The sequence below is a fragment of the Mya arenaria genome, chromosome 6 (assembly GCF_026914265.1).
Source record: "Mya arenaria isolate MELC-2E11 chromosome 6, ASM2691426v1".
In the NCBI taxonomy this organism is placed as follows: domain Eukaryota; kingdom Metazoa; phylum Mollusca; class Bivalvia; order Myida; family Myidae; genus Mya; species Mya arenaria.
Genome location: NC_069127.1, coordinates 75,998,092 through 76,011,525, shown reverse-complemented (window position 1 = coordinate 76,011,525; position 13,434 = coordinate 75,998,092). Strand labels below are relative to the sequence as shown.

The 13,434-nt window shown below is 39.1% G+C and overlaps 1 protein-coding gene across 1 annotated transcript; it reads right to left on the bottom strand.

The window, feature by feature from the left end:
- Positions 1-4,979: 4,979 nt before the first annotated feature.
- On the bottom strand, positions 4,980-6,186 carry LOC128238048 (putative nuclease HARBI1). The gene is made up of 2 exons (XM_052953614.1): positions 5,676-6,186; positions 4,980-5,566 (listed from the first exon to the last, which is right to left on the bottom strand). The coding sequence occupies exons 1-2, from the start codon at positions 6,184-6,186 to the stop codon at positions 4,980-4,982; spliced, it is 1,098 nt and encodes a 365-aa protein (XP_052809574.1).
- Positions 6,187-13,434: the final 7,248 nt, after the last annotated feature.

Here is a 13,434-nt window from a genome sequence, read left to right as displayed (position 1 = left end):
TGCATGTTTCAGACATATATTTTATCTTCTTCTGACATATGTTTCATTAACTAGAGTTTCACACCGGAACTGGATTTTCAAATTGTTTTAAAAATTACGATGCCAAAAAAGTGAAAAATTATTGAAAAAAAAAAAAATCAATAATTTTCCCGACATTTTTGGCATCTTTTTTTTTTTGTTAATTTAATTAAGTTGCGACCATTATTGCTTATTCAGGATAATGTAATTGCACCCAGTTAAGTGGATAAGAGTACCTATTAGACGTCTAAATGAAAGAAACGGCAAAAAAATGGATCTGATTTTTATATTTTGTTCAAACAATATATACTGGTCACTTTGTTCCGTTCGTCCGACTGGCCGTCAACTTAAACTTATTAAACTTATTTATATGACACTGTGCACATTCCCCGATTTCTCAAATAAGCCCTCATAATTGTGATATTAGATAAAATAACGAGTCATACTTACGTTTTATGATGATATCCGTTCTGTTGCTCTAGCTCGGAAGTGTCATTGGCTCTATTTTATTTACAGCTCCTAACAGAGCTGGAGCCACTGTTTCGCAACCATGTGATATAAGTGGAAGATGAACTGTACAAATGTTGTTTGTCGTTCTGTACAAAGCAAAAAAACTTGAATTCAAAATTCAAACCATGAATTCAGAGAGATTTCTTTTAAGATGAAAATCATAGGAATCGGTCCACAAAATATTTATGTTTTTTATCAAAATGAATAAGATAAGCCTGCAGCTATCAATGTTTATAAACACTGATTGTTTTTTGTTGTTGCTTTTTTCCTTTTCAGATTGCATCGATTATCAGTATCAGATGCAAATAACACCATCAATCATTTTGTTTATTCGGTCTAATGGCAAAGGATCAATGTATTAAATCTAGTCTTTGTATCTCGTATTCAACGACAGAGGTAACTAAGTACCATGCACTCAATATATTTCTAAAATGTATTAGGTTCAACAAAGAGAATAAACTCTTAGTGGACATATCAAATTATATGTCTGATTTTAAAATAAATTGCCGAATAAGCCTTTTTGTTAGTGTAGGGATACAACATCTCCTGTATGTTAGCGGTGAGTTACTAAATCCCGTCTGTTTGTTAGCGGTGAGATACTTAATCCCGTCTGACTGTTAGTGGTGAGATAATGAACCCAATCTGTTTTTTAACGGTGGCATAAGTATCTCACCACTAACATACAGGTGGGATTAAGTATCTTAAACACTAGCATACAGGTGGGATTAAGTATCTTAACCACTAACATACAGGTGGGATTAAGTATCTCACCACTAACATACAGGTGGGATTTAGTATCTTAACCACTAACATACAGGTGGGATTAAGTATCTTACCACTAACATACAGGTGGGATTAAGTATCTTAACCACTAACATACAGGTGGGATTAAGTATCTCACCACTAACATACAGGTGGGATTAAGTATCTTAACCACTAACATACAGGTGGGATTAAGTATCTCACCACTAACATACAGGTGGGATTAAGTATCTCACCACTAACATACAGGTGGGATTAAGTATCTTAACCACTAACATACAGGTGGGATTAGGTATCTCACCACTAACATACAGGTGGGATTAAGTATCTTAACCACTAACATACAGGTGGGATTAAGTATCTTAACCACTAACATACAGGTGGGATTAAGTATCTTAACCACTAACATACAGGTGGGATTAAGTATTTCACCACTAACATACAGGTGGGATTAAGTATCTTAACCACTAACATACAGGTGGGATTAAGTATCTTAACCACTAACATACAGGTGGGATTCAGTATCTTAACCACTAACATACAGGTGGGATTAAGTATCTTAACCACTAACATACAAGTGGGATTAAGTGTCTTAACCACTAACATACAGGTGGGATTAAGTATCTCACCACTAACATACAGATGGGATTTAGTATCTCACCACTAACATACAGGTGGGATTTAATATCTCACAACTTACATACAGGTGGGATTAAGTATATTACCACTAACATACAGGTGGGATTAAGTATTTCACCACTAACATACAGGTGGGATTAAGTATCTTAACCACTAACATACAGGTGGGATTAAGTATCTTAACCACTAACATACAGGTGGGATTCAGTATCTTAACCACTAACATACAGGTGGGATTAAGTATCTTAACCACTAACATACAAGTGGGATTAAGTGTCTTAACCACTAACATACAGGTGGGATTAAGTATCTCACCACTAACATACAGATGGGATTTAGTATCTCACCACTAACATACAGGTGGGATTTAATATCTCACAACTTACATACAGGTGGGATTAAGTATATTACCACTAACATACAGTTTGGATTTGGTATCTCACCTCCGACATACAGTTTGGATTTGGTATCTCACCTCCGACATACAGTTTGGATTTGGTATCTCACCGCCGACATACAGTTTGGATTGGTATCTCACCTCCGACATACAGTTTGGACTTCGTATCTCACCCCTGATATATGGTGTATTTTAATATATCACCACTTACCACAAAGTAGTACTTAACACTTACATGAGGTTGGATTTAGTATCTTCCTGCTAATGGGGCCGTCACACCATGACTTTCTGGTCAACGTTCTCTGAACGTTTCAATCGTTCAATTTTTGAGAGTTCTAGAATGAGGATGACACATCTGGCGTGTGCTAAACGTGTGCCTAACGCATGACTAGCGTGTGTCTAACACACGAGAAGCGTTTAACAGCGACCAAGTAAGACACCCCTGAAAACCATTAGCGTGTGCTAGCGTGCCACTGGCGCGCGACGAACGATTTGTCAACGTTAGCGTGTTGAGCGTGTAACTAACGTATGAATAACGACAGAAAAGCGTCTTACTGGCGTGTTATTTATACGGTCGAACGGGTACAAAACGCTGGAAATTTCATAGTGAATCATGTTGTTCTTGTCAGTTTGAACAGTCAGCATCATGCCGCCAAGACGAAAAAAGGGTGGGATGGGGGCTTCTGCTACTAGCGCTGCAGGTAAGAAGAATGCAAAGCCTCTTTCACTAGCGATGTCTTCGGACGAAGAAGAACACCAGGAGGAAGAGCACATCCGAGAAGTAACGAACCATATGACACCCCCTGAAGACCCTAAACACCCTGAAATCCCCAATGAGGACGGTCCGACCATAGCAAAGAGAGGCAAGAAGCAACAAAAGGATTGCAGGATCCTGGACCGTGCGGTTGAGGAAAATGTCCGCAAAAAAGAACTGCTGTGGAACTCACAGAAGACAGATTACAGGAACAAGGCGAAGAGGCAACGGATACTCGAGGCCAAGGCCACAGAACTGCAGATCAGCGTAGACCACTTGTGCACCTGGTTCAAGTCACTCAGTGATATGTTCAAAAGGCAAGTATTTACGTTTAAATTTTGGAAAATGCTTCAAGTAATTGCCCTGACTTTAATATTAATGGAATTTATACACTTACCATATACCTACCATATACTAATATACTTAACATATTCTTACCGTTTGCTTATAATATCTACCAGGTTGGACAAGGAGAAGAGTGGGGATGGCCAGCAACAATTGCCGGAGAGGGAGACATGGATAAAAGACAAATTTTGATTTTTTCACCGTGCTGTCAACCACCACTCGAAGCCCGTCAAGAGTGTAAATACTGATACAGATATTGAACTAATCATTTAATTATACTTCAATATTGAATAATAAGTAATATATAAATGTCTGTGCAATTGTTTATTGCCAATTTTCAAACACGCTGTGTTTACCTGTGTCATTTCGTGTCTTTCTAGTTGAAGGCGATCATAGACGAAAGTCAGGGCGACCTGGATAAGGCTGAGCGGGCAGCGGCGGAGGAGAGGGTTGAAGTTGACGAGTTTGATGAGAACGTCACAGAACGTCAACCAACCCCAGCCCTGTCGATGTCCTCCGACATGGCGACTCTCCAGAGGAAGGCCAAGGAGAGCGGCGACATGCTGACGATGCTGCGTGATCAACTCCCGCCTCCCGAGACAGTCACCGAAAGGACCACCTACGCCGCCTGCGTCAAAAGTGTGCTGCTGGGGCTGAGTTTAAAGGACTTTCGCCCGGCCCGAAAAGGCATCAACAAGGTCCTGAAGCCTTTCTGCGAGTCGGATTCAACTGATGACGACAGTGAGGACCGGTCCAGTAGCCAGCCAGCCCTCGATTCAGTCATGGTGAGCTTAATTATTACTATTGCTTTGAATTATAACTAGAATTGGTGCGTTAGGCAACCCCTCGTATATCCAGACTTGCCTCATTTCTAAATTTGACCAAAAGCTGACACGAAAGTAAGTCAAAAGTACAATTAGATCTAGTTAGATCGGTTCAAACTTTGATCAAAATCACTCGTCTTCACTCTAGGAAGCCATCTGACCATTTTCATTTTTAATGTATTTTCAGTGTCACTGGTGACACGTCCTCGTCGCAACACCCCTCGAGCAAGAAGCCGTGTCAGAGCCAGGACGAGTGCCAGTCACAGCATGGAGGTTGGCAGCCACCTCCCAGTGAGTGGGGACCACCACCGCCCCAAGCCATTTCGGTCTTTAACTCCGCGGACTCTGCCTACATGTCCCTGATTCAAGACCAGTAGCTCTGCGGGTCAGGTTATCAGAAATACTGACTATACTACGATATTGAATAGCAAGTGAAAGACAATTGTTAATTTCCTATTGTTTATTGTTGCATAATTGCAGTTGAAGGCGATCATGGTCAAGCACTTGTATGAATGTGTGATTATGATTATTATTTCCTTTAATTGTTGCATGTTGTGTTGATTTGCTATTATTATTTTCTGTGATTTACGAAATAACGGGTGTTATTTTTGAGGTGTTTATGTTCTTTAAATAAATGATTTAAAATTGACACTGAATTTTTGTTTCTTTTAATGCTTATCATTAGAAAACATAAACACATCAACACACATTGTTCATGTCACAAGAGTTTTTATATCATATCCATTTGCCATGGAACAGCACCAGCCTCCGAGTTGCACCAGTGTTTCAGGAGGTTCCTCTGGCGCTTCCCCTGTCTGTTGTCCACGTTAGGCCCTCTGACATTGACGATGCCCTCCAGATTTCGCTGTGTTCTCCATTGTCCAGGAATAACTTGATGATTATCGTCCTCACGGTCCATGCGAATGTTCTGCTGACGTGGATACCTTATACGCATGAGATTATGCAAACACAGGCACGTGGTAACGATGTGCCTTACGGTTGCGGGAGCATGGTTCATAGTGGTGAGGAGAACCTGGAACCTATTGGCAAGGATGCCAAAGGCATTCTCGACCACACGACGTGCCCTTGACAGCCTGTAGTTGAAGATCCGTTCGTCGTCGATCATACCACGTTGCGAATACGGCTTCATAATGTTAGACCTCAAGGCGAACGCGTCGTCACCGATTAGGTAGTACGGCACATCCTCGTTGTCGTTGGGCAGGGGTTCAGCTGGTGGGAAGCCAATGGAGCCATCATCGATGCATTCTTTCAGCTCAGATCCGTTATAGATTTGTGCGTCGGAAGCTGCTCCTTTCCCTGAAAAAACACAAATTACATCAACGTAAACATACAGTACAAATAGTAACACCAAGAATAATCTAAATCAATCTCCACTTAAGACATTATGTGAAAGAATACTTCCCACCAACATCTGCCCAGATGAACTTGTAATCTGCGTCCACTAGGGCCATAATCACCACATAATAGAATCCCTTGTAGTTGTAGTAGGTTGATCCGGAAGAGTTTGGGCATCTGCAGGCAACATGTTTGCCGTCAAGGGCACCACAACAATGAGGGAAGTTCCACCTTGTCATGAAATGGTTGGCAATCTCACGCCAGGCTTCAGGAGTGCTTGGAGGGTTCATCACCTCATCCAGATACTCGTCAACGATCGCCCGGCACACTTCACGGACAAGGACGGAGATTGTGTTGGATGGAACGCGCCACCCAAACTTCATGTCAGCATACTTAGATCCAAAGGCCAAATGTTGCAGTGTCACCGCCAGTTTCAGACCAGGTTCGAGGGGCTCTCGGTAAAAGGTGTGCTGCTTCGTCAATCTGCCTCTGACACGTCCAAGGATCTCATCAAACATATCAGGTGGCATGCGCATGAAGTTCGTGAAGAAACTGACATCTTCCTGGCGAAGCTCAACCATGGTCGTACAGACTAAACTCTTGACGCCTTAATATCCATGATTTAATCAAGCACTGTTGTCTTTGTCGGGGTCTTTTTCTCTGCGGCCGAGGTCCCTCGATGTGTTCAGCTATGTTCATGTTCAGTGCATCTACTTCATGCTGGGCTATAGCAAGCATATATAGCCTCCTTTGTCTTGCTGGATCTTCCATAGTAGGTGCTCTCTACGGTAGCCCAAAATCAAATGAAGCTTGCTGACAAAGCATCGGTTTATACCCATATGCATGGACGTTCGGGAAACGCTCGAATAACGCTCAATGGACGCCAAAAGGACGTTCGTTTGACTTAAGTCACACGCTGACCGTTTAGCGGTCGTTGACAGGTCGCCAGTCAGTCGTTCACTGCAAAGCAAACGATTAGTAACAACCTAGTAACGCTAGAGTAACGACTGACTAACGATAGCCGAACGCGTGCAAGGCTCGGCGAACGTTAGTAAAACGTTCCACGAACGTTCTTGAACGTTATTCCGCGTTTAAAATTAAACGTTGAAGAACGCTGGTTTCAGTGAGAACTTTTGTGCATGTTCAAAACTTTTTTTTCCGGACCAGCGTTCTCCGCTGATTCCCGGCGATCACCGACGTTCACTAGCGTTCACACAACGCTCTTCTGGCGATATCCCAGCGACCATAGGCGACTACCAACGTTTCCTCAAACGTCATAGAACGCTGACCAGAACGTCATGGTGTGACGGCACCATAACATATCGGTGCGATTTAGTACCTCATTACTTATATACGGTGGAATTTAGTATCTAACTTGGATTTAGTGTTCTACCACTAACATACAGATGGGATTTATTATCTCAACCGTGACTTACCTCCATGTGGGAGTATATATCAAACCTGTTCCAATTTCCGGTTCCTATTGGTATTGTTCGGCGATAGCTATACATCTAGCCGTTTAACCTCAGTTTTAACCTAGATGTTAAGACAAAGAACTTAGGTTGTACACCAATATCACGGTGCATATCCATATCGGTACCCTCTTTGCGGAATCTACTGAAACGGTACCCGCTTTGCACAAGCCCCGGTCATTCTCTGCTGAAAACAAATCGGCGATGGACAACAAGCCAGTAAATGTTCATTCAACTGATGAAAGGAGGTATGTCATGTGCAAAAGAAGTATACCACGGAACACTAGAATGTTATAGCTATGTCTTATTTAGCAATGTGCCCATTTTTCAATTACTGCAACTCCACAATAAGCCGATATGGATATGCACCGTGTAGATACTGACTTCAGAATGCTTGAGCAATAACATTCATTGAAACACATGAAATGTTTTAATGCGCATGCTATTATCATATCTTTAAAACAAATTATGTTTTCTGTTATCGTCAAAAGACCTTTTACATCCTTGCGAGCCTTTCGTAATCTCAAGTTATGTGACGTATGCTTCTATTCGAAAGAATTTGGTAAATTATTTATTGAAAACAAGAACACTGTTTATTCTTCCCAAAAGTAGACTCTAAAATTACTCATTTTCAGAAATGAGATTGTCCTACCAAAATATATCTTTTGAAAAAACAAACCAGTTCATGAACAAGCACTTATTCTGTAATGGTTGCCTCTTCGTTCAACTATTAAAAACTGCGGGCCGCGTTTAATGAAGTTGGCCGGCGATGGCCGAGTAGCTACGATTCGTTAACAACATAATTGTTTGTTGTTGACAAGATTACGGATTATTTATATTATCACAAATAATTACATATCGACGATTAATCCGTTTTTCTCATCGGAATACAAAATGTAGTTACTTTTGCTGAACCCAAAACATCTAAAAAATAAACTGTTTAGTATATAATGCACCTGAGTCAATTGTAACCACGCCCCCCCCCCCCACCCAGGTCCGGGGGTATACCGTGGATAGCCGGCGAAATGGGCCTTTCCGGTGGCCCCGCAGTGCCGGGTGAATGCGGTGATTTTGTCTTCGCTTTAAATATAGCGGGGAATGGGCCTTAACTAGGGTCCCTGGGGTGCGGGGGCATTTGGCGGGGATTTTACCATCTGTTCGTCCCCGCATGACGGGGATTTTAGCCGGGGTTTGCTGGACCGAAAGTCAAAGTCCCCGCTGTTCCCCGGACCTGGGGGCCGTGGTTACAATTGATTGGTGATTAAGCTAGCTGTTGTTAATCCTAAATATATCATTTCTGACCGCTGGTATCGGATTTTCAAACTCAATCATCAAAAAAACATAGCATCATTCTGATAAGTCAGATATCACCGTGATTACCAACAACAACAACAATGATGTCTACTTAATTAGTTGTGCACGTATTTTGCCTTAACCATAAAAGATACTACATATATAATGAACTCAAACTTGGCACGTATCTTCTCCGAGTAATAACGTACAGGTTTAGAAAAATATAACTCGGCCATTAATAGTTTTAAGTAAAAAATTAGTGTAAAAGCTAAACTTTTTTCGACCTCAGAAACACTTTAAGCACTTGGTATTTAAAGTGACACTCTTATTCAAAATCAATACATACACATGTATAACAAATATAAATTTCGAGTGAAAAAACGTTTACTACTTACTAAATAATGAATTTATGGAAACTAACAATTACTGATAACAAGATTGAAACCGTATATTTAATACCTGAAAACGCAAAAATATATTAAATGATTGGTGAGTGCTAAATGATTTAGTGCAATCTACTAACGTCTCATAAGGTAGAAATACCGTGTTTTTTGCACCTATCATTCAAATTATACTCGGTTTCCTTCATAAGAACCATTGTTTTCGACACTTATTCATCCTTTTTGGTAAATTAAAACAATTGTAATAATTGTGGTAAATCTTTTTTGAGGGTAAGAGTGCATCTTTAAATTAAACAATATGCACATGTCCATACTGCTTTCTCATGATGATGATGATGATGATGATGATTATGATGATGAGATGATGATGGTGATGGTAATGATGATGATGATGATGATGAGGATGAGGATTAGGAGGAGGAGGAGGAGGAGGAGGAGGATTAGAAGTATAGTTGTGTTAGTAATGGTGGTAGAAGTAGTAGTTATGGTGGTGGTGTAGGTGGTTGATTTTGTGGTGGTGGTGGTAGTGATGGCGGTGGTTGTAGAAGTAGCAGCAGTAGCAGCTAGTAGTCTTAGTTTTGGAGTTGAACTTTTTCATTTTAAGAAAGTATTTTTAACAAAATCAGTTGGCCCCTTTTAAAAAAACGAATATAGATCGTAATGTTTATTATTTCTCATTTGCTTTAGTATACTGGTTATTTGCTTATTTTTGGATGACGACAGCACTGAAGAAGTTTAAGTTTCAGCCGCTGAAGGGTTTGAGCCGTACACAATTGTTTGAGCAGTGAGTAATCGATCTGTTGGTCAAGGTCAGAGCTGCGATTTATCATTATGAATAAATCGTCTAGACCAGTCTTAGCTAGCATTGTACGCGAGAGTTCACATAGTATACCAAATTCCGTTGTCAGTCATGTTCTAATGCAGTTATATTAAAGGGACTCGTTCAAGTTTTATATTTTGAAATGCGAACCATGAAAATGCTTGTAACAATATAACACATCATCAAAAGTTTAATATGAACTGTCTTATAAGCATTTTTCTAAAACATGTGACCGAATACGTTGTTGAAAATGGGTTGAACTGATTTGGATCTGTCAGTTGCAGTTTGGTATTTTTTCATAAAAGGAAGTACAAATACTCAATTTGAACCAATAAAAAAAGAAACATGTTACCAAGATAAAATCTGTGAAAGAGTCCCTTTAAAAAGATAATTTCTGTTTATTGATGTTTAAACGCCAAAATCAATCCGCTTTCTCGTTATGTCACTGTTTCAATGAAAACAACAATACAAATTTACGTAATCTAGTCTATCGCCGAATGAACAAAGCGTGAATTATATCACAACGAACTAAATCCGTCTGAAAAGGAGGCCTACGGTCATTGCTTACATCTTTTTATTATTGATCGATTGCGTTTTAAAATACAGGCTTTTCTTAACTAAGTTGATAAGAGTCATAGTAAGTTCATACGAGGGGTTTTCCAAAACTACTGTTATAATTGATATAGCATGTTTAACTTAGCAATTTCGCTCATAGCCTCTTAATAATCGAATGTATTGCCTTTATAATAGTATACAAAACATAAAAATACATGGTCAATTATTTGGACTGCGTAATGAAGTATTAGAACTTTAGTCATCAAATTAAGAAATAAAGTTGCATTGTCCATTCAATTAAAACATAACAAAAAAGGAAATTTGGAGTTGGTCAAATTAGTGTAAACGATGGCCACTGAAATAGAAAAGCTAAAGTAATGGAAGGCAATATACCTTTTGAAAATAGAGTGCCACCGTAATTGAAGTCAATATGCCTTTTTACTATGAAGTGCCACCGTAATGGAAGGCAATTTACCTTTCGAAAATAAAGTGCCACCGTAATTGAAGTCAATATGCCTTTTTACTATGAAGTGCCACCGTAATGGAATGCAAAATACGTTTGACTATAAGGAGCTAACGTAATGGAAGGCAGTATACCTTTAAACTGTAAACTGCCACCGTAATTGAAGTCAATATAACTTTTTTCTATAATGTGCCACCGTAATGGAAGGCAAAATACTTTTGACTATAAAATGCCACAATAATGGAAGGCAAAGTACCTTTTGATATAAAGTGCCACCGTAATGGAAGGCAACTACTTTAGACTATAAAGTGCCACAATAATGGAAGGCAATATACCTTTGGACTTAAAAATGCCACCGTAATGGAAGGCAATATACCTTTTGACTATCAAGTGCCAACGTAATGGAAGGAAATATACCTTTTGACTTTAAAGTGCCAACGTAATGGAAGGCAATATACATTTTGACTTTAAATTGCCAATGTAATGGAAGGCAAAATACTTTTGACTATAAAATGCCACAAAAATGGAAGGCAAAATACTTTTTGATATAAAGTGCAACCGTAATGGAAGGCAACTTCTTTTGACTATAAAGTGCCACAATAATGGAAGGCAATATACCTTTTGACTATCAAGTGCAAACGTAATGAAAGGCAATATACCTTTTGACTATCAAGTGTCAACGTTATGGAAGGCAATATACCTTTTGACTTTAAAGTGCCAACGTAATGGAAGGCAATATACCTTTTGACTATCAAGTGCCAACGTAATGGAAGGCAATATACTTTTTGACTATCAAGTGCAAACGTAATGAAAGGCAATATACCTTTTGACTATCTAGTGTCAACGTTATGGAAGTCAATATACCTTTTGACTTTAAAGTGCCAACGTAATGGAAGGCAATATACCTGTTGACTTAAATTGCCGATGTAATGGAAGGCAAACTATTTTTGACTATAAACAGCAAAACAACTTTGACCTTAATGGATGGCAAAATCCGTTTGACTATATAAGGCGTAAACACGTCTTTGTTTCAACTAACCAGACCGACTTTTTTTCCTCCCGACGCTAAACTTTGCGTTTCGATCGTTATGTGGAGTTCTTTAGTAATTTCCTGAATAAATTAATTGATTTGAGTGAACATGTTATACTTTGACCATTTATTTATTTATTTTCTACAAACTTTCTACAAAAGTGATACACATGTACCCTGATATACGAGTAATAGGCGAAAACTGGTTTCAGGTATCGCTTACGAGGTATGGATTTCAGAAAGGTGTGGATGTACAATTTAGATTGCATGGGTCAAACTGGGTATCAATATGTATAATAAAAAACTTTCCATATTTTTTCACTTCCTCACTCACTCTCTCGCTCACTAACGATACAAATAAGGGGATGGTGTTATTTCGGACAAAAACGACAACAACAACACAAGTAGTAAAAAATGTCTAATTAGGGTCTCGAAAATATAGATACTTTTTCCCAATGTGTCAACAAATCGAGGCAGAGGTATAAAACTATAAATGTGACAGTACATTTAACACTTACAAAGTCGGTCTTAGGAATACAGAAATGCTTATGTGTACAGAGTCATACATTGCTTGGTTAGAGCTAAGCGATTCCGTGTATATAGTTAGGGTTGAACGCTATTACAATATAACAATACTTTTTGAAGGACCCTCGTATTAGTATTATTGCTATTGGCTAAATGGAACTAGTTTAAACCACATTTCCCACAACGCCTGTACACCCAGTGTGGACAGAGGCCTAAAATGTTATTTGTAACAATAAGAAAATGGAAATGTAAACGGTATGCCTTTTTTGTAAAATAAATCGTAAGTAATGATTACTATTTATTTATTCATCATCATCATCATCATCATCATCATCATCATCATCATCATCATCATCATAATCGTCGTCATCGTCGTCGTCGTCGTCATCATCATCATCATCATCGTCGTCGTCGTCATCATCATCACCATCATAATAATAATCATTAAAATCTTAATAATCACAATTATAATATAACATAATCATAACAATAATATTCATATTGCAGATTGGAAAAAAATACTAGTATAGCAAGACAATGACAACCCGTGGCAGTACATTGTGTATATGCTTTTGCATTACTCTGCTCGTGCAGCACGCTGTTACTGTGATTGAAAAGAACAATAGTTTTGTGGACAATGATACACAATCCTTGCTTAAAAGACACAAACAGAGCTTGAGCGAAAATGAAGAAGCTAGCTCAAGAGAACTTATACGGTACAGGAGAGAAAAAGAAGAAGCTGAAGCAACAACACACTCTTTGAAAAACAATTCTGGAAAAATGACTGGAACTAGTTGGTATGGATACATTGGCACCAACAGAAACTGTTCAGTGCTTGTTCAACAGAGTTCCCAATCGCAATCCCTTATCGTATCTCTATCTGATAAGTCGGAAAAATTAATCAGATTTAATTTGCACTTCACTGGGAATCCGAATGATGACAACCTGTTGATGGGCGTTGACTTGAAACATCATCGTCTCTACAAACCTCTAACTTGGTATCTTTCAAAAGGAGACGAGGGGACAAACCTATTGATGTTACGGGATTATTTCCAGGCGTATTCGCTGAGCACTCTCTCTGTTGGAGTTGTGAGGCAAAATGTTAGCATTTTCACAACAGGGAAAGAATGTATGACGCAAATGCATCGATCTGTGGATTTACGTGAAAAAGTTCTTCGCCACGCTGTAATGTGTGAATTTAAAAACACGTCTTTGAGTGAAACAGTGGAACAGTTTAACACTTTGTATCGCGTTTGCAATGAACACGTCT

Excerpts from the sequence above, each read along its gene's own strand:
- LOC128238048 (XM_052953614.1), bottom strand. The coding sequence starts at position 6,186 with ATGGTTGAGCTTCGCCAGGAAGATGTCAGTTTCTTCACGAACTTCATG. Across the intron at positions 5,567-5,675 it reads GTTCATCTGGGCAGATGTTG|GGAAAGGAGCAGCTTCCGAC; the intron begins GTGGGAAGTATT and ends GTGTTTTTTCAG.